This window comes from Lampetra fluviatilis, chromosome 52 (genome assembly GCF_964198595.1).
Source record: "Lampetra fluviatilis chromosome 52, kcLamFluv1.1, whole genome shotgun sequence".
In the NCBI taxonomy this organism is placed as follows: domain Eukaryota; kingdom Metazoa; phylum Chordata; class Hyperoartia; order Petromyzontiformes; family Petromyzontidae; genus Lampetra; species Lampetra fluviatilis.
In genome coordinates this window covers 5,454,237-5,475,640 of record NC_136326.1, presented here as the reverse complement: position 1 = coordinate 5,475,640, position 21,404 = coordinate 5,454,237, and the positions used below count along the sequence as shown (strand labels likewise).

Below are 21,404 nucleotides of genomic sequence, written 5' to 3'. Positions count from 1 at the left end.
GCCCCTCTGTGTGCGTGAGTGTGGGAGTTGGGCGCGTGCCGTGCCGGCCTTCATAGGCGCTGCTAGCGAACAGCACTTGCCCCAACAGCCTGTAAAGGCTTTGTGGGTGATCTTTGTTGGGCATGCGCCATGCCAGCGTCCAATGGTGCTGCTCGTTAACAGCACTTGCCCCAACAGCCTGTTAAGGCTTTGCGGGTGATCTTTGTCTTTGTTGGGCATGTGCCATGCCAGCGTCCAATGGTGCTGCTCGTTAACAGCACTTGCCCCAACAGCCTGTTAAGGCTTTCCGGGTGATCTTTGTCTTCGTGTTGGGGGATCGGTACGAACCCGGTGACACCAGTGCGATTCTCGCTCACGGCCAACACCAGTGACGAATATCTTTTAACCACTCCTGGGCCTCCCCTAGGTTGACTCAGCCTCAAATGAGTGGCTTCTTCGCGAGTGGGTTTTGCATCGCACGAATGTCAGAGCCACTCAAGGGGGGGGGGAGGGGTCGTCCTTACACAAAAGAAGGCCGCAATAATTGTCTTCGCGAATGAATTAATGAATAAGGGGGTGGCCCCACGTGGCATATTTTTTGTGTTTAGTTTGTTGTCCTACCCGCGCATCTCCGATTAGCGCGGTTGGCTATGTACAGTCCGAAAGAAGTTCAACGTACGTACGTACACACTGGCCAGGGAAACCATCCCCGTGCATCCGGGACCGTCTGCCCTACATGTGACACCCCCCCACCCCTCGCCCTCCACCCCCCCCCCCGTCCCCGCGTCTCAGGTGTGCGTGCCCAAGAACCCGTGCGAGGACGGGAGCCACAACTGCCACGTGGACGCGGACTGCGTGTACCTGGGCGTGCACACGGAGCTCGTGTTCCGCTGCGAGTGCAAGACGGGGTTCGCCGGCAACGGCTTCGTGTGCGGCGAGGACATTGACCTTGACGGGTGGCCCAACAAGGAGCTGCCCTGCGTGGCCAACGCCACCTACCACTGCCTCAAGGTGAGCCCCCACCACCCACACCCACCCACCCAACACACCCAACACACCCCCCGCTGGCGGTGAGGGACAAACGGCCTCTGACGCCGACCTCCTTGACCCACGTGCCTGACCCTAGCGGGGAGGTTTAAGATCGAGCCAGACTCTGACCCCATTGCCTTGGTTCTAGCATCAGACTTTACCCCCACGCTGAAAACGAACTGTGAGCTTAGCGCTGAACCTGAACTGGATCCTAATCTAGGCCATAACACTCAACACAATCCGAATAACAACCCCACCTCTGACTGTAACCATCACCCTGAACCTAACACTAACCCTAAAACCAACCTTAACCCCACCTCTAACATTAGCCTGCACTCAATCCTGATGTTAACCTCATCCCTGACCCTAACTCTAACCGCAACGCGAATGCCCACCCACACAAGAACACCAACCATTACCTTACCACGACCTGAACGTGGGTCGCACTCTCAAAAATGTAATTGTTCGTCGTGTATTTCTCATGCTAGCAAAGCAAAGGCACAAGCACAGCAACAACAACCACCACAACAACAACAACCGCAACCACCACAACCACGCACCACGTGTGCCCCCTGCCCCCGTTGTGTCCACAGGATAACTGCCCCGAGCTGCCCAACTCCGGGCAGGAAGACCACGACAAGGACGGCCTTGGCGACGCCTGCGACAACGACGATGACAATGACGGATATCCCGATGACAGGGTGAGTGCCTCCTCCTCTTCCTCCTCTCCGCGCACCAGCGACGCGCGATGTATGTACGTACGTACGTGTGTGTGTACGTGCGGCCGGATCGAGGGGGCTAAACGGGCGCGGCATGGGCTAGAGAAGAGATGGAGTGATGTGGTACAGGAGGATGTGGAGCTGAGTGGACTTGCCGATGACTGGTAATAGCGGTGTCAAGATCGGCCTCTGTGGAGGAGGCTCGTGAAGGACACTACTGGGCAGTTGGAGGCAGTCGCCGTCCAACAACAACGGAGGGTGGAGGAGCGACGCTCACAACAACGAGCGGAGCGCCGGGCGGCTAAAGCACAGCAAGTTGGCACAGTAGGGGGGCACAGGTGGTGCATCAGCCAGTCGTCTCAGTCAGTCGACCCGTGGCATCTGGGTCTGCCCCGTGACCTTCTGCCAGCGGGCGTTCGACACTTCACGTGGCCTCAAGGTGCACATGGCCTGGCACAAACGCCGTGGTGACGTCACCGCCACTTAGTGGCGAATGGCGGTTGTTGTTGTTGAACTTCTCTCGCGCCGTACATAGACATGCGTGTTAATATGAGGTGCGGGGTAAGGACAACGCACGAAGCACAGAAAGGAGTTCTAAAGAAATTAGATTTTAATCTAGTATAGTGGTGTAGTGTATAGTAGTGCAATAGTATAGCGTGTAGCGTAGTGTAGTGTGTATTGTAGTAATCGGAGGTGCAGGGGAAGGACAGCAAACTAAACACAGAAAGCAGTTCTCAAAAAATGAGTTTCCAACTTTGATGATTTAGAAGCGCAGACCTCCGGTGGTTTCCTAATATCAGAAGGAAGAGCGTTCCAGACGGCCGCACAAGCGCATCTGAAAGCGCCGCGCAATGCGGTGACCAATCTTTGTTCATCGGCGAGCCAAAAGCCGCTGCTTTGCGAGGGATGAACTCAGTCCGCCCGATGATGGAGGTTCTTGCTCCTTGACGAGACCAGCGAGGTATTGCGGTTCATTAGCGGCAAGCACTTTGTGTGTCATGAGTGCGACCTTGATGATGTCAAAGCAGCCGTTGCCCCAATCGACAAACTCGGCGCTGTGAGCCAGGGAATCAGCCACCCTTGGCGTCGTGGGCGTCAATGCGACGTTGTTTATATTTTGTTGTGAGCGGCTAAAAGACACCCGCTACACCTGAGTAAGTGAATGGGTGCATTCGCTTATTGAGGGGTCAATGGATTTGTCCATTCATTTGCGCACGCATTCATCGATTAATTAATCATGCACTAAAACCACCCATCCATTCAAGCGTCCGTTCATTGATCGATGTATCCAGGTACGCATTTCAACCGAATATTTGTCTACTTTGTTTGCACATTCATATATGCCGAGTAAACTCCCTCGAATTTGTTTTTATTTTGTAATAAATTCCTAACATCCTTTCCGGCATGACGTTTCCCGTGTGATGTGCACGGGGGTGGGGGGGGGTGATGGGTTTTACCAACCAGGCTTAGCCCACATCTTTTTCTTTCACCTGAGCGACTATGACCGTGGATTTTTTTCGCCGTTTGGCCTGCACGTGGAGGTTTCCAAACGGATGTTTAACCTCACGAAGGGTCCAGCTGTTAAATGTACCAGGTGGTGCAAGTGCACCTCCTGGATGGAGAGACTTTCCAGGCTACGAAGGGAGGGGAGGGGGAGATTGGATGGGAGGGGGGAGGGGCATGCCGACCGAGCTACGTCGCTGCAATTTTTTTTACGAGACATCTGCTTACATTTATCCACGCAAATGCCCCGCAGTGTGGACAAGAGCGTTGCGTTGTGTTGTAGGCAGAGACCCAAGCAAGTGTCAAGGGAGGGTGGTAACAGTGTGTGCTGATCTACCGGCGCTGATGACTCCTCCTAACGAGTGTGAAATCGGCATACACGGTTCCCATTGCTTTTCAACAACCGTGGTGAGGGTTTGAGATGCATACGCTTTAAGCGAATATGAGCAGAACTCCATTATGCATCTCTTCACGTAGACAAAAGACAGTGCATTGGCCCGTCAGCCAGACCCGTATTATCCAGGTTCATTTGTTCCAGCAAGCAAAACCTTGGATTAGTTTCAACCTTCTGGGTCTCATCAGCAGAGTCAAGCGAATGCTGATGGGTTGCCAGATGTGATTGTAAACCATGCGGCCGCCGTTCATTGCAAAACAGAATTACCGCGCGTATATTTACAAGCGACGTGTACACAGTCAGGTAGCCGTGGGCCTCGAAAAGCATCAACATTGGCCGCTCATAGGATACATTTCGCATCGTGTGACTTTACTCATGTTGCTATACGACGGCCAAACATCTAGGAGTGAGGTTGAGCGCGACGAGAACATGTGATTACAATTACGTCGACTTTCTCTCGCTCTCTCGCTCTCTCGCTCGCTCTCTCTCCCACGTTGTGTTATTGCACTTAGACTCCCAGAGTGAGCCGTAATTACCTCTGCTCTGAACTCGCTCGACGTACAATGTGCGTGCGAAGCTTTCCCGAAGCGCCGTCCTGTGTCGCGGTGCCGGTGTGGTGTCCGCGCGGCGCGTGACCGTGCGAATCCGGTCAAACCCCGCGGCGCCCTTTTCTTTCCGCCCGTGTCGTTAAAGGCGGAGAGACAGAGAAAGAGATAATTGAGGTGTTTTGGAAATTTCTCAAATGCGTTTTTGATGACACCGAAAAACCATTTTTTCTTTTACGCATCCCACCTTGAATAACCGTCAAGGCGACGTTTCGTCACACGTGAGCACTTACGGTTTGACGGGCGGTTTTTCGCAACGATGCCATTGCTGCCGAGGTTTTAAACTAAGGTCGCGTCGCCCGTTTGATTCATTGACTCGCCCGCAATCCTGCTGGGGAGGAGGGCCGTCGTTGATTCTGTGTGGTAGGTAAAACTGGAACACATTTTGGATAAAACGCCCTTAAACGATCGTTTTCGAGGCATCAACAATTGGCTTCCTAATGGACAACCCACCTTTATAATCCGTGCAGAGAGGCCACAGGTCACCCTCTGGCCGAGCGTTCCAGACCGACGGGGACAAGCGGTGAACTTTGATCTCGAACGAGGCCAAACCCCCCACCCCCCCTCTCTCTTCGGTGCGCGCCACAGGACAACTGCCCGATGCTGTTCAACCCGCGGCAGTACGACAGAGACCGCGACACGGTCGGTGACCTCTGCGACAACTGCCCCGAACACCCCAACGCCGACCAACGCGACACGGACCGCAACGGCGTGGGAGACGCGTGCTCGCCCGACATCGACGGAGACAGTGAGTTGCCCCCGGACGCTCGGAGTGCACCTCCGATTGGCGCGGGTGGATACGTGCGGTGCGGAAGAAGTTCAACATACATAAACTAAACTATCTAAAGTCACGTAGATAGAAAAAAAAATTATCTACGTGACTTTACAGCAAGACCCAAAGAGTATGAATTCCTGCAGTCACGAAAGCTTTAAGTCAAGATTTAAACTAACTAAACTTTTTCAGAAGCGACCTGGGTATCACAAATAATAGCTCAACGAAGTGGCTTGTCACGTGTACATTTTCTAGCGGTCAAATACTCTAAGTGCACTTGAAGGGCACTCCCACCACCAGTGGCAGCTGTCTCTGCGTGGCATAATTTGACTCTTTCCCCCCCCTCTCCCTGCTACAAAGTGGGAAGTAATCTGCCAGTATATGGATAATGATTGCCAAATGAGTAATTTTCGTTGTAATGTAGCGAATTTGGCAAATTTGGTCCCATCATTCGTGCAGCGTTCATAAAACGAGTGACCGCGTGGTCAGAAACCACCGCGTTGGTTTCCAGCGGGGACTGTGGCCACTTCCGTAGACAAGGGGATTATCCTCTCCCTGCACAGAGCGGCCACTCGGGTTTGCCGCTTTCGGCTTTGTTAAAAAAAAAAAACGGCTCGCTGGGCACAGGGGGTCCACACAACGACGGGCGGCCAGCAACAAGCGGCGCCGTCGGAGGCGTGACGGCGCAACGGCATAACGGGGGACTTCCTTCGCAGGCGTTCTCAACGAGGGCGACAACTGCCCGTACGTGTACAACAGTGACCAGCGCGACTTCGACACGGACGGCGTGGGAGACATGTGCGACAACTGTCCCCTGCAGTACAACCCCGACCAGGTGAGGGGTCCCGGGCGACGCCGGAGACGGAGTTTCGCGTGTGCGCGAGCTCGGCAGCAAAATGGGGATTTTTGACGATGGTCGGCTCCATCGTACTCGCCGTTGGTTTATCGAAAGATACGTCGACGTTGTTCTGCTCCGTAGCTCACCGGCCAGGCGGTTCATCGGTCGAGCGGGAGGTCACGGGTTCAAATCCTGGTCTAATGGTTGACTCAGCCCATCATCCCTGTGTGTTTCCCCTCGTAACCCCTGCACCCGTTTCACTTATCACTTAACGCGTTTGCAATTGCTCCGTTAGTTTTATTATGCGATTGTTGATTTCTGTGTAATCCCCCTCCACCCCGATACCCACCCACCCCACCACCCACCCACCTACTCACCCCCCCTCCCACCCACCCCACCACCCACCCACTCACCCCACCCACCCACCCACCCCACCCACCCCACCCACCCCACCCACCCCACTCACTCCAACCAACCCACCCACCCACTCACCGCTCCCAACCACCCCACCACCCCAACCAACCCACCCACCCACCCCACCACCCCTCCCACCCACCCCACCACCCACCCACTCACCCCACTCACCCCACCCACCCACCCCACCCACCCCAACCAACCCACCCACCCACCCCACCACCCACCCACCTACTCACCCCCCCTCCCACCCACCCACCCACCCCACCACCCACCCCACCCACCCACCCACCCCCTCCCACCCACCCCACCCACCCCAACCAACCCACACCCCCGGCCGGCCGTCAGCGTGACTCCGACTCGGACCTGGTGGGCGACACGTGCGACAGCAACGAGGACATCGACGAGGACGGCCACCAGAACAACCTGGACAACTGCCCGTACATCCCCAACTCGAACCAGGCCGACCACGACGGCGACGGCATCGGAGACGCCTGCGACCACGACGACGACAACGACGGCATTCCCGACGAGCGCGACAACTGCCGCCTCGTCGCAAACCCCGACCAACTCGACTCCAACGGTCAGCGGCGATGCGCCCCCCCCCCTCGCCCCCCTTCGACCCCCTCACTGTGTGCGTTCATCTGTTACCCCCCCCCACCATCCGCCCCGTGCAAGGCGTGGGTTTTTCTCCGGGCGCTCCCATTCTGATTCTGATGTCCATGTGCTCAATCCCGTGGTGGGTTTTTCTCCTTCCTCGCACCCCTCCACTGGAATAAACCTCCCCTGTACATTAAGCAGCACTGCCCCATGGACTCAACACTGCCCGTAGATATTCTTTGGGTCTTTCGGTAAAGTCACGTAGATAGGTTAAAAAAAATGACAAGAAACTACGACGTTTCGATCGCAACGCAAGCGGTTGAAACGTCGTAGTTTTTGGTTATTTTCTTTGAACCTATCTACGTGACTTTACCGCAAGACCCAAAGAATATGAATTCTTGCAATCACAAAAGCTTTAAGTCAAGATTTACTGCCCGTGGACTCAGCACTCCCCATAGACTCAACACTGCCCATGGAATCAACACTGGCCGTACACTCAACACTGCTACCCATAGGCTCAGCACTGCACCATAGACTCAACACTGCTTTAGATCTCACTCCGGTTGGCTGACCTCTTGGTGCCTTTTCAGTGCGTGTTCACACACAAACAAATAAAGAGATCCCCCCACGTATAGCCTTAACAGACTGTTGGGGCAAGTGCTGTTAGTGAGTAGCACCTATGAAGGCCGGCACGGCACACAAAGGGGTCAGTGGCCAGTCTCCGTAGTGGCAATGTTTAACACACCACACCTGGTACTCATTTGAGGCTGAGTCGACCTAGGGGAGGCGCAGGACCGCTTCAGACAATTGTCACCGGTGGTGGCCGTGAGCGGGAATCGAACTGGGGTGCCCGGGTCCATAGCGTAGTGCTCTAATCACTGCGCCACCACTCTCCATATAGACGTGTAAAACAAATACTCTGCGCTCATTCAATACGCATGTACATGCACATATATAACTACGTACTCGGGTGCCAACACACACGCATGCACGTGCACACCCAGTGACTGACTCTAGAGATTCGTTATTTATTTTGCTCAGAGCCCATGAGTGATGTTCATTGCATAAGGATGAGTTTTTGTGGTTTTAAATTTGGGTCATTTTCAAGTGAGGGATGTGGCAAATGATCCACTCGCACATCCTAAACTAAAACACATGCGTGTCATCATCATCATCAATGATTATTTAAGACCGAGAGCCTTTTCTTTGAAGGAAGCCCTGGGTTAACAACCGAATACGACAAAAGACCGGGATTGAGTTCACGCCAGAGGGTACACACGGCGCCCTTAGAAAGACGCGGAGAGTGTGCGATCGTTTTAGACTCTCGCCGCGTTCTAAGCGACACGGCAAGGCGTTCTTGTGTTCACGCCAATTTGGGGCCATCGCCGGTAAGCAGCTCCAAAACAAAGTGTCTGAGCACAGGTGTCCGAGACGGATTGCCGGGAATGTTATGGCAGAGGCGGTGGAATGCGCAATGCAAGAAGTCTGCAAGGGAACATGGCAGGAAAATGTCGCAAACTCAGACGAGACATATTCCGCACGTGTGGCGAGGCAGCAGAGGCTGCCAGCGAGCAAGTCCAGCTGTCGGAGTGGTCGCCACGATTCCGACAACCGAGGGGACGGGATGACCTAACAGTAGATGGTCGGATGCCGTCGTCAAGGCAGTTCTTGCGAAGGCGCGTCTCTGTACGCGTGTGTGTACGTACGCGTGTTGAACTTGGGAGGGGCGGTGCAGCGGTTAGCGCGCTGCGCTACGAACCCGGCGACCCGAGTTCGATTCTCGCTCACGGCCAACACCAGTGACGATGATTTGAACAGGTCTTGGGCCTCCCCTAGGTCGACTCGGCCTCAAATAAGAGCCTGGCGCGGTGTGTAAACATCCCCGCCGGGGAGAAAAAGGCGACCGGGCGTGGTGTTGGCCACCCACCCCTTCGTGTGCCTTCATAGGTGCTCGCTAACAGCACTTGCCCCAACAGTCTGTTAAGGCTATATGGGGGATCTTTGTCTTTGTGTTGAACTGCTTTCACGCCGTACGGAGGCAACCGTGAGGCAACAGCTGCGGGATTTGGCGGACGGGCAGAAAGCGTCTTTTTGCGACGTGGTGCGGTCACGCCTTGACCTTTTGACCTTGCGCGCAGAGCAGCGTTGCTCCCCCGGTTGTGCCCGACTCAAGAGCCGCATGGCTCACAGGGCTACACCTATTGAATGAAACGTGACACGTGACGCGTCGCCGTGTCCCCGTCCCCCAGGTGACGGCCGCGGGGACATCTGCCAGTACGACTTTGACCACGACAACGTGACGGACACCGAGGACGTGTGCCCTGAGAACTTCGCCATCACCAGCACGGACTTCCAGCGCTTCCAGATGGTGCCGCTCGACCCCACGGGCACCTCGCAGATCGACCCCAACTGGGTGGTGCGCCACCAGGGCAAGGAGCTCGTGCAGGAGGTCAACTGCGACCCGGGGCTCGCCATTGGTACGTGCCATGCGTGCGCATGTGCGTGCACGCGTGTGTATGTTTGTGTCTGTGTGTGGGGAGCGGTAGTGTAGCGGTTAGCGCACTGCGCTATGAACCCAGCGACACGGGTTCGATTCCCGCTCACGACCAACACCAGTGACGATTATCTGAACCGGTCCCGGGCCTCCCCTAGGTCGACTCAGCCTCAAATGAGTACCTGGTGCGGTGTGTAAACATCGCCACTAGGGAGACAAAGGCGGTCGGGCGTGGTGCTGGCCACCCACCCCCTCGCGTGCCGTTTCGGCCTTCATAGGTGCTCGCTAACAGCACTTGCCCCTACAGTCTGTTAAGGCTATACGGGGGATCTTTGATCTTTGATGGTATGCGTGTGTGTGTATGGTCTGTGTGGGCGTTTACGTGTGTGTATGTTTGTGTGTGTGTGTGTATATATGGTCTGTGTGTGTGTGTATATGGTCTGTGTGTGTGTGTACGTGTGTGTGTGTGTATGGTCTGTGTGTGCGTGTACGCGTGTGTATGGTCTGTGTGGGCGTGTACGCGTGTATATGTGTGTGTGTGTATGGTCTGTGTGTGTGTGCATATGCGCGTGTGTAGCGTCGTGCAGAGTCGTTGAGTAGCGATTAGCGCACAGTGCTACGAACTCCATGACCTAAGTTCCATTCTCGCTCACCACCAATAACAGTGACGAATATCTTAACCAGTCCTGGGCCTCCCTTAGGTTGACTCAACCTCGTATGAGTACCTGGTGTGGTGTGTAAACATCAGCACTGTGGAGACAAAGGCGGCCGGGCATGGTCCTAGCCGCACACACCCTCGTGTGGCATGCCGGCCTTGATAGGTGCTCGCTAACAGCACTTGCCCCAACAGTCTGTTAAGGCTATACGTTGGGGGGGGGGGTCTTTTGTCTTTGCACATGTGTATGTGTGTGTGCGAGAAGCATTCGTGATGTTGACGAGTTCCAAACCAAAGCATTGGTGGCACTCGGCATACGCAAACCTAGCAAAAGCATAGGATCCCAATTAGTTCAAGGGGCCCGAGATAGTAAATAGGGGTTTATCAAATATCTTCTCAAATTCAAGTGCTAATAAATAGACAATCGAGTGAACATGAAGCGGCCGATTAATCTCTCTCATATCTATCTTTGCCTCCGTCTCTATTCACTCATCTCACTATATTTGGCAAATTAGGAAATTACCGACCACTTGATAATTGGTTTTTTACCCTTCCATCTGGCAACAAAACTGACACCTTTTTTTACAAGGAGTCATGTTTGCATAGACCGCAATACCTACAGTCATAATACAAACAAAAGACATAACTCTGATAATGTGCACTGTCCTTGAAGTTGATTGGTCCACACCCGAGACAGCTTTCCTTAGAGCCTAGTCTCACATGGGTTGGACCAGATGACGCCAAAAGGCGCACGTATTCAATTGGGATTATACACCGCACAATCAGAGTCGTGTCCCAGGTGACTGTTTCAAATGAGACTCGATCATGTTCTCTTGGGGGTTATCCTCGCCTTGTTAAACTAATTAACGTTAAACGTATATTTTGCCTATAACTCTTCTGTCATCTCTACGACGATTTGATAACTTTTTATGAATCGATTTTATGAATTGATTTCCACCTTAGTGTACACACCGCCCTCCCCCCCTCCGCCAAAAAAAAAATCCAGCCCCACCACCGACTCAAAGCGTCTCCCCTGCTCAATGAACCAGTGATGGAAATTCCACGTTCCTTCGACAAGGCCCAGTCTCTCCCAGTGAGACGGCCGCGGGTTTTTGGCCGCTCCGCGTGGTCCGACGGACCAAGCTGACCCCCTGTTTGTGCGGGGGGGAGCGCGAGATCGCGAGCTGGCGCCTCTTATTGCCAGTTCTTTGTTTTTTCAAAGCCAGGATATGAGAAAAGAACTACAAAAATATTTTAATAATTTTTGAATCAACGCGTTGAAGAACACAAGCGCGATTATTTTCCCCTCGTCGCGCGTGGCGTTGTTGCCGCTGCCAGACGCAGGATCTGGGGTTTGTTCTCTCGTTCTTGGCACTCCCTCATTGTCAGCGTGCCAACACAGGACGCACTCTGCCATCCCTACGACCACCGCCGCCAACACCAGCACCACCATCGCCATCAACGCGAACACCGCCATCACCACCAACACCACTGGCACCATCAACACCACCGCTCTCACCACAGCTACCATCACCAACACCACCAACACCAATGCCACCATCACCACCGCCCCACCACCTCCACCACCACCATCTCCACTGCCACCACCTCCACCACCATCACCACCAACACCACTGGCACCATCAACACCACCGCTCTCACCACAGCTACCATCACCAACACCACAAACACCAATGCCACCATCACCACCGCCCCACCACCTCCACCACCACCATCGCCACCACCAATACCACAAACACCACCACCTCCACCACCTTCATCACCACCACCACCACTGCCCCCACCAACACAACCATCATCACCACCACCACCACTACCAAAATGGCCACCACTGCCAACAACACCACTACCAGCAACACCTACCCCGCCACCACCAACACCAGCAACACAACATTCAGCAACTGAGCCCACGAAAGGCATTGGCATCACACGCATATATCACTTTATTTGTTTTGTAACACATTGCCAGACCACAGGGCCCAAAGGCCCCACAACGTCAATGGGGCCAGCAACAAACAGCACTGCCAACGTTGTAACCATGAGAGTGAATGTGTCCCTTGATTTGGGAAAGATTATCACGAGAGCTTGGGGAAGGAGTCTACGGCAGGGGATTCCAGAGTGGAGCAGCGTGATGGAGGAAGCATAAATTGAAGTGTTGGAGACCTGCAGGGTGATGGTTGGTTGGGTGGGAGAGTCGGTGAGTGAGTGAGTGGGTGACCGAGCGAGTGAGTGGATGAGTGGGTGGGTGGGTGAAGTGAGTGTGTGACTGAGTGGGTGAGTGATGGATATGTGGGTGCATAGGTGAGTCATTGAGTGGCTGGGCTGGTGAGTGAGTGAGTTGAGTGAGTAGGTGAGTGTGTGGGTTGGTGAGTGAGTGGGTCGCTGAGTAGGTGAGTGAGTAAGGGGTAGGTGGGTGGATAGGTGAGTTATTGAGTGGGTGGGTGAGTTGGTGGGTGAGTACGTGAGTGGCTGTATGAGTGAGTGAGTGGTTGGGTGGCTGAATGAGCGAGTAAGTTGGTGATTCAGTGAGTGGGGTAAGTGAGTAGGTAAGTGTGTGGGTTGGTGAGTGAGTGGGTCGCTGGGTAGGTGAGTGGTAGGTGGGTGAATAGGTGAGTCATTGAGTGGGTGGGTTGTGAGTGAGCTGAGTGAGTAAGCAGGGTGAGTGAGTAGGTGAGTGGGTGGGTTGGTGAGTGAGTGGGTCGCTGGGTAGGTGAGTGAGTGAGGGGTAGGAGGGTGGATAGGCGAGTTATTGAGTGGGTGGGTGGTCTGGTGAGTGAGCTGAGTGGGTGGGTGAGTTGGTGGGTGAGTCGGTGAGTGTCTTGAGTGAGTGGTTGGGTGGCTGAATTAGCGAGTGAGTTGGTGAGTCAGTGAGTGGGGTGAGCGAGTGTGTTGTTGTGACTGCAATGTGGTGGTGAATGAACACAGTGCGGACGAGACGAAACAGTCAGTCCAGTCGACCGAGTCCTCAACAAATGGGTGAAGAAGATCGGTCATGAACGCCGTGCTGAGCCGTGTGGGGTTGATCAGCGCGGTTTCTTCTTTCTGCGTAGCTGTAAAATGTTCACCATGACAGTGCCGCTCCACTCAAAACAAAAACAAAGGGAGCTGTTTGCTAGCAGCGGAGAATATAAAAGAGAAAAAGAGCGGCTCACAAATAGTTTGCTTCTGAGAGAGGCCACTTCAAGCCGCAAATGTAGTGCATGTGTGCGCGCGCGTGCGCGCGTGTGCGTGCGTGCGTATGTGTGTGTGTGCGCGTCTATGTGTGTGTGTGCGCGTGCACGTGTGTATGTGTGTGCGCGCTCGTCTATGCGTGTGTATGTGTGTGTGCGCGTGTATGTGTGTGCACGTGTGCATGTGTGTGTGCGCGCGCGTGTATGTGTGTGCGCGCGCGTCTATGTGTGTGTGTGCGTTCGTGTGCACGCGTGTATGTGTGTGTGTGCGTGCGCATGTATGTGTGTGCGCGCGCGTCTATGTGTGTGTGTGTGTGCGTTCGTGTGCACGTGTGTATGTATGTGTGTGTGCGCGCGGGCGGTTAGAGTTGCGTTTTAATCGGTCGGTGCATAGCTCTAGTTTCTCTTCAGTGAGGAAGAGGCTGTGGCTGGGGTCAGCAGCGATGTTTATAATCAAAGGGAAGCGTCCACTTGATCAAATAAGCGTTGAGCAGTGCTCACAGTGCGCCTGAGCCAATGGTAGAAATTCCACATTCCTACGGCGGGGGTCAGGCGACGTGATTTGGTAGAATGGCCGCGATCAACTTTCCATTAAATGACGTTGTTTTCTTTTTTCGTGACAATGGTTGCTGAGCACATGCGCTGAGGCCCAACACGCTAAGCAGCCAGCAACACTATTGAATATCCTGAAGGAGGGGGGGGGGATGATGAACTTAGTTGAAGAGGAAATAATCTCAGCTGCGATTAAGAGTTTAATGCTCTGACCACAGCCAGAACACGGTCTGTAAAAAAGTCATAAATAATGATCGAAAAGTCGACTGGCCAAAGGGTGGTACAAACAAAGACAAAGATCCCCCGTATAGTCTTAACAGACTATTGGGGCAAGTGCTGTTAACGAGTCGCACCAATGAAGGCCGCCACGACCACGAGGAGGTGGGTGGCCAACACCACGCCCGGCCGCCTTTGTCTCCGCAGTGGCGACGTTTACACACCGCCCCAGGTACTCATTTGAGGCTGAGTCGACCTAGGGGAGGCCCAGAACCGGTTCAAATAACCGTCACCGGTGTTGGCCATGAGCTGGTATCGAACTGGGGTCCACCGGGTTCGTAGCGCAGTGCGCTGACCGCTGCACTACCGCTCCCCCCCCCCACTCCCTCTCTCGCCCGCCCGCCCGCCCCGCTCAGGCTACGACGAGTTCAACGCGGTGGACTTCAGCGGAACGTTCTACATCAACACGGACCGCGACGACGACTACGCGGGCTTCGTGTTCGGCTACCAGTCGAGCGCGCGCTTCTACGTGGTCATGTGGAAGCAGATCACGCAGTCCTACTGGCAGGACACGCCCACGTGGGCCCAGGGCTTCGCGGGCCTGCAGATCAAGGTGGTGAACTCCACAACGGGGCCCGGCGAGCACCTCCGCAACGCGCTCTGGCACACCGGCAACACCCCCGGGCAGGTGCGTTCACAATGGATAGTGTCACACGTGGCGTGATGATGGTGCGTTCACAATGGGCAGTGTCACACGTGGTGTGATGACGGTGCAGTCACAATGGATAGTGTCACACGTGGTGTGGTGACGGTTCGGTCACAATGGATAGTGTCACACGTGGTGTGATGATGGTGCGTTCATAATGGATAGTGTCACACGTGGTGTGATGACGGTGCGGTCACAATGGGCAGTGTGACACGTGGTGTGATGACGGTTCGGTCACAATGGGCAGTGTGACACGTGGTGTGATGACGGTTCGGTCACAATGGGCAGTGTCACACGTGGTGTGATGACGGTGCTGTCACAATGGGTGTTGTCATACGCAGCCCAATAAGTGTAACAGTATGCATAAAACAAAATAATTTATATCTACGTGACTTTACCGAAAGAACCAAAGAGTATGGATTCCTGCAGTCACGAAAGCTTAAAATCAAGATTTTAACAGTATGGTCGGAATGGGCAGTGTCACACGAGTTATCATAGGTGGCCAGATCGTTTCTGAAAAGAATGCAGTGTTCAATATGATATATAAAAAATTGCAATGTACGACATGCAATAAAATCAATATGAAATGCGATACAATGTAAATTTCAATGTATCACATAATGTGATACAAATATGCAACCCATTATAAAATAGGTATACAATCCACAATGTGATACAGCATATGATTTGAATGCAATATAGAATGCAACACAAGAGATAGGAGAGTGAGTGGGGAAGAGTAGAGGGAGTTGAGAGGGGAGAGGTAGGAGAGTGCGTGGAGAGGAGTAGAGTGAGTTTGCAGGGGAGAGGTAGGAGAGTGCGTGGGGGGGAGTAGAATGAGTTGAGAAGAGAGAGGCAATAGAGTGAGTGGAGGGGAGTAGAGGGAGTTGAGAGGGGAGAGGCAGGAGAGTGAGTGGAGTAGAGTGAGTTGAGAGGGGAGAGGCAGGAGAGTGAGTGGAGTAGAGTGAGTTGAGAGGGGAGAGGCAGGAGAGTGAGTGGAGGGGAGTGGAGCGAGATGGCCGGGGTAAGGTGAGGATGACGATTTTAGAATGAGTTGTTTATTGGATTTGGATCCGTTGCTGGATATGAGGATAATGGACTGATGCGGCCATCTGGGTGTGGCGTGAAAGGTTTTGCACTGCATCATGTGGAGTTTCGTGGGGAGGGGAGTTGGGGGGGGGTGGCTGTGGTTTGGGACGAGCTCTTTCATTTTCGAGAAATTGAGGGGCGATTGATAATGGCGCTGATGTTGTTGGCCTATGAAGAGGCGATTATCCAGGATCATCGGGGGACACGGCGAGGGCTTTGAGGGCACGGGCTCCAAAGGGCCTCTTTGGCAGAGCGCGGCTGCTGGGCATTTAAAGATTTAGTGAGACAAATCCTTCAGGGATGTCAGGGCCAAGCCGCGCCAAATTATTCCCAACTATGATCGGTAACTCTGTTGTGAAAAGGAGCTAGAGAGATATACCGCATATATATGGGGCGCCGCAGTGGTGAGATGTTAACTACCTCGCCTGGTATGCAGGAGGGCGTGAGTTTGATCGTTACCCTGACACCTGTACAATTGGAGTTTGCATGTTCTCCCCGTGGTCGCGTGGATTTTTTTCTCACGGTCCTCCGGGTTTTCCCTCCACATATCAGAATGAACATCACACGTTTAAAATATTTGGCCGCAATGCATTTACACGTGATGATGATGAGCCAAATTTCGATTTAAAGCTTTCGTGACTGCAAGGATTCATCTTCTTGGTTCTTTCGGTAAAGTCACGTAGAAGGGAAGTAATAAAATAATAAAAATAAAACATAATAAAATAATTCTCAATAATTGTTTCATTATGTTTTACTTTTATTATTTTATTACTTCCCTTCTACGTGACTTATCCGAAAGAACCAAGAAGATGATGAGCCACTTCGTCGAGCTATCATTTGCGATAGCCAGGTCGCATCTGAAAACCAGCTACACAGCTCACGTGAGCCTTACCTGGGCGGGCGGGGGGGTGAGAATCTTTGTCTTTCTATTCTGCAAACTTGGATGTAAGTTGACGTGGCTGTTTGTGATGCGGATGTTGCTACAGGTTCGTCTGCTGTGGCACGACCCAAAAACCATCGGCTGGAAGGATTACACGGCGTACAGGTGGCAGCTGACTCACCGGCCCAAATCCGGACTCATCAGGTGAGCACGGCGAGCCGGGCAGGGACTTGCCCGTTCGTGAGCCGCGGTGACGCTGCTTTTGTGCCTGCTCTTACGTGGACGACGCAACGGCACAGCTTTGTCGGATGTCGCACACACACACACGCGCGCATTGCATTTGCTGTACGGGAAAGTGGTCGTGGCGTCGCGGATTTGCAATCGGGAGGTCGCCGATTTTAAACGGCGGTGCGAGATTTTTTTAAATCTCCATCCCCTTCATCCCCCCCCCCTCGCCAGCCCGCCCCCCGCCTCTGTTCGCCCAGCAGCCTAAATGGTAGGGTAAAGTGTGGGTAGCACTGCCACCCTGGCCGGCCGGCATGGAAGAGTAGATCAAAATACCCTCCGAGAGGGGCAAACCTACCGGACCACTTTCTGAGCGGAGGCTTCTTCGCGCCCAGAATTGGCGCAGGTGCAAGGATATTTGCAATTCCTGCTCCTTCACCCGCTCCTCTCCACGGGGGCGCGACGTCTTGACGTCTTTCCGCCTCGGCTGCTACTTCACCCGAAAGCGGAGTTTGGGCGGCTGCACGGGGGGGGGGGCGGGGGGGGGGCCGGGGGGAGAGGGTGGGGGGACAACGCGGACCTCGGGATCGTTCGGCGTGACCCTTACCGGCGCTCGCTCCGACCTCGTGCGTGTTGACTACGGCCGTGGCGCTAGGAGAGCGAGAGCGCTCACGTGCCTGCCGCGTCGGCCGGTGGCTGTCTCCCCTCGCAGGGTGGTGATGTACGAGGGCAGGCACATCATGGCAGACTCGGGCCCCCTGTACGACAAGACGTACACAGGGGGACGCCTCGGTCTGTTCGTCTTCTCCCAGGAGAGCGTCTACTTCTCGGACATGAAGTACAAGTGCAAAGGTGAGCTTCCGTTTTGGAGAGTTCGAAATACCGCCGGGCGCGCCCGGCTATTGCTGCTTTCGCGCTGGCCATCGGACAAAGGCGGCCAACACCGCTAATCGAACGCGTTGAGATGCGATTCTGCGGCCGTCTGGACCGCTTTTCCTTCTGATATTAGGAAGCCCGTTGGAGCCGTTCACTTTGAAACTCATTTCTTTAGAGCTGTTTTTTGTGTTTAGTTTGTTGTCCTTCCCCCCGCACCTTACGATTAACACGGCTTGTCTACGTACGGCGCGAAATAAGTTCAACGCACACACGTGACGCTTCGCATTGGGCGTCAAAGATCCCACGACCTCGTTAGAAACGAGCGGGCCGTTCGTGTGCCGGCCACGTGGTCCGAATTGCCAAAATAAAAAAATTACACAGAAATTATCCCCCCACCCCTCCCGCCCCCCCCCCCCCCTACTTCTGACAGACTAATGTATGTGTGTTGAACTTCTTTCACACCGTACGCAACCAACCGTGCTAATTGGAGGTGTGGGGAAGGACAACAAACTAAAGACAAAAATTATTTCTATTGGATTGAGTTTTGAATCTAGGTTTGAAATTGGATAGCTCCAGTGGCTTCCTAATATCGAAAGGAAGGTGATGCTAATGATGATGGTGGTGGTGATGAAGACCACGATATTGTTCGTGGTATTGAAAGTATTACTGATGATGATGATAGTGATGTTACATTTGCTTCTGCTGTTATAGCTGCTGCTGATGTTGTCGTTGATGATGAAGAAGATGCTGCAGCTGCTGCTGGTGATGATAATGATGAAAAATAATATACTGATGATGATGCTGCTGATCAATATGATGCTGCTGCTGATGATAGTAAAGATGCTGATGATGCTAATGATGCAGTAACATTTCTACCGACGCTCACGTGTTTATTTTGTTCTCGTAATTGTTTTGCAGATTGGTAGAGACAGTTGAGAGAAATTTGGTGGGGGAACAAAACACATCAACATTCCGTCTCCGGTAATGACAAACAAACATGTTTTCTCAAGTCCTTTCTCACGTTAACACAATTACCCTTCTAACATATATCTCGATGTGTACGACAGTTAAAACAAATACGATGCACAGTGTCCAATGGTAATCAAACGTTCATGAAATGTCGCATAAAAACAACAAAATATCTATGAGATTCGTTCTATTTGTATTTTTTGTATTTTTTTTTGGTCTCTGTTTTTTTATTATATAAAGCTGTAATAAGAGGTGTGTATTATTATTCCTATATTTTTTTTAATACTTTATATTATATAAATATTAACCACCCGTTGTAAATAGCAAAGCACATTTTTTTTCTTCTTAAAAGCAGGTATATCAAGATTTTGTAAAGAGTTCACACTCTGTTTGGGTAAGGGGTTGAGGGTGCTGTGGGAGAGACATCTTTCTCGGTAACTTCGCAGAGTACAACGTCGCATATTCGACCGTCGCATATACGCCCCAACCAATCACCCCCCCCCCCCCCCCACTCCTTCCCATCCAATGCGAACAAAACATTTCCCTAACCAAGCCACGGAAGGAAACAGTACAGCAAGAGGCAGACGCAGCGTCGCGAATAACGATTGCCCCCGTTTTCATCGGTTAGCATGAAGTAACCACAATTATCATTACGATTGCTTTGTGCCGTGTGTGATGGAGTTTGGCTTCGCAACGAGCGAGGAAGCCTTTGACTTACAAAAGGGGGTGCCTGGCTCTTCGCTCTGCTGATGAGATACTGAATGTCAAAGCCGTTCCAGACGTTTTTCATTTGTTGAACCAACTGTTGCTGATGGGAGATGCGCTCCTAGAATGCCGTGTGACCGATGGGATGTGTACATTTATTTTATTTTATTTCTTGTGAGTAGATGAATATGGCAAGAAGGCATTAATTAGTTAACATCGATTCCAAACAGAGACCTTTCTTTTAAACTCATCGATTACTTCTTCAAGAGTTATTAAGCCGTTAAATGTGAGTTGGTACGATTTAGTTCCCCTTGATTGTTTATTTCTTTTAGAAGTTTTGTCTAGATGAGACGTCTTGTCTTGTTTTGTAAACCGCATAAAAACGCACCGTTAATGTACCATATTTCCCCCCCCCCCCCCCGCGTTTAAAGCAATTTGCGCTTCATCTGTGTCCAGCAACCGATCTGTGCACAGTATAATTGGCCGGAAACACCTTAATACGTAGAGGACTGCAAAACTTGGGCAACTGTCTCATCACACAGCTGCTGCCCTCCCTCCTGTTTGGCCTGAGGTTCCTCAAGCCTCCGCCGTGGTCTCGCTGTGCAAGAGGGAGCTAATAGTGTTCTGTAGATGTTCACACATCCGACCTATCGATACGATCCACCAACACCTCACCCCCCCCCCCCTCCTCTCCTTACCTCCCGAGTGAATCGGATATTCGACGTTGTACCGCACACATTCCTTGGTTTACCACGAAGGATTACATTTGCCAGTCTGCGTGCGGTCTTTCTCTATTTCTCTGTCGATGTATGCTTTGGACTAGATGGGTCAGTGTCAGGTCATTACTTGGCAAAAAAAAAATGTCTTTGCAACATTCACGCGCAGTTCATCGTCTGCTCGGATGTTGACTAGGAAACCTCAGAATGTCAGTTCGGAAAAGTTTAAAATAACATGCACGTGTGCACGTATACGAACATACAAACACACTGTAAATATAACTTATGTAAAGGTGGAAGGGCCAGCCCTCTAGTCTCTTGCTGGGCTGCCACTCAAGGGAGCTCGAACGAGCCACCTCTTCTACGGATGTACCTTGGCCCGCCCTCCCTACCGTGGCCAGAATAATGTACGCGACAAATGTCAACGTGTATCCTGGCGTGACACCACCTGGGGCAAGAGAAATTCGCCCGCGTGAAATATGAGAAAGCCGTGGTGAATTCCACGATGAGTTGGTCTGGGAAAGAGAGAGAGAGAGCGAGTGCGGGTGATTGTACGTGCGGGCGGGCGGGCGGGCGGGCGAGGCGCCGCTTGGGAAAGTGACCTTTTTTTTGTGGCCGCAGCCCATCGGCCGCTCCGGTTAATACCGGTTAATACCGGAGCGGCCGCGACGTTCTATCCGTAAAACGACAACAGCAGCAACGGCAACTAAAACGAGCGCAGGCCTCCCCCTGAGATGGGCGTCACGGTTTCATGAAACGTGCCGAGTTTTAATACATCGTTCGCAAATCACTTAACCGGGAAAACGCTTCACGCCGCGGCAACAAAAGCGTCGCATGTCCCCACGTCGGCAGGACAATGCCAATTTGCAGGCCGGTGGCGCGCGCAGCCTCGTGCTGCGTGGGGACGACTGCCACTGGGGGTGCCCTTGGCTGGGCTTGCAGCAGGGCACCGGGCGATTTCAGACGAGATTGCCGAGGCATTTGGGCAAGTGCTCTGGCATGCACGCACGCACGTTCGATATCGTGAACGCAGGGCAGCGCGATCGTGCCGTTCACGCTCAAAGCCCAGCAGCTAACTTGAAAGGGGGGGGGGGGGAGGGGGGCAGTAAGGTCCGGGGGGTTGTTTGCACGCGACGGTTTTCCTCACATGGCTCCTGTGTGTGCAATTCAGCAGCGATGAATGTATGCGAGCACTTAGTGTACGGAGGAGGGGAAAGCAAGCAACCGGCTTTATAACGCTTACGTGTTCGCGGTATAGTGGCGACGTCGTCATCGTC

At 53.0% G+C, this 21,404-nt stretch overlaps 1 protein-coding gene across 1 annotated transcript in view; it reads left to right on the top strand.

Annotated features, from left to right (window-relative positions):
• LOC144949112 (thrombospondin-1-like) overlaps positions 1–21,195 on the top strand; it is a 49,176-nt gene extending 27,981 nt beyond the window's left edge. Inside the window, exons 12-21 of the mRNA XM_078878963.1 lie at positions 772–990; positions 1,602–1,709; positions 4,818–4,977; positions 5,718–5,836; positions 6,602–6,836; positions 9,103–9,330; positions 14,378–14,649; positions 16,743–16,840; positions 17,574–17,713; positions 18,656–21,195. Coding sequence (XP_078735089.1) covers positions 772–990; positions 1,602–1,709; positions 4,818–4,977; positions 5,718–5,836; positions 6,602–6,836; positions 9,103–9,330; positions 14,378–14,649; positions 16,743–16,840; positions 17,574–17,713; positions 18,656–18,663 — 1,587 coding nt within the window. The 3' untranslated portion in view covers positions 18,664–21,195. The remainder of the gene's footprint in view (positions 1–771; positions 991–1,601; positions 1,710–4,817; positions 4,978–5,717; positions 5,837–6,601; positions 6,837–9,102; positions 9,331–14,377; positions 14,650–16,742; positions 16,841–17,573; positions 17,714–18,655) is intronic.
• Positions 21,196–21,404: the final 209 nt, after the last annotated feature.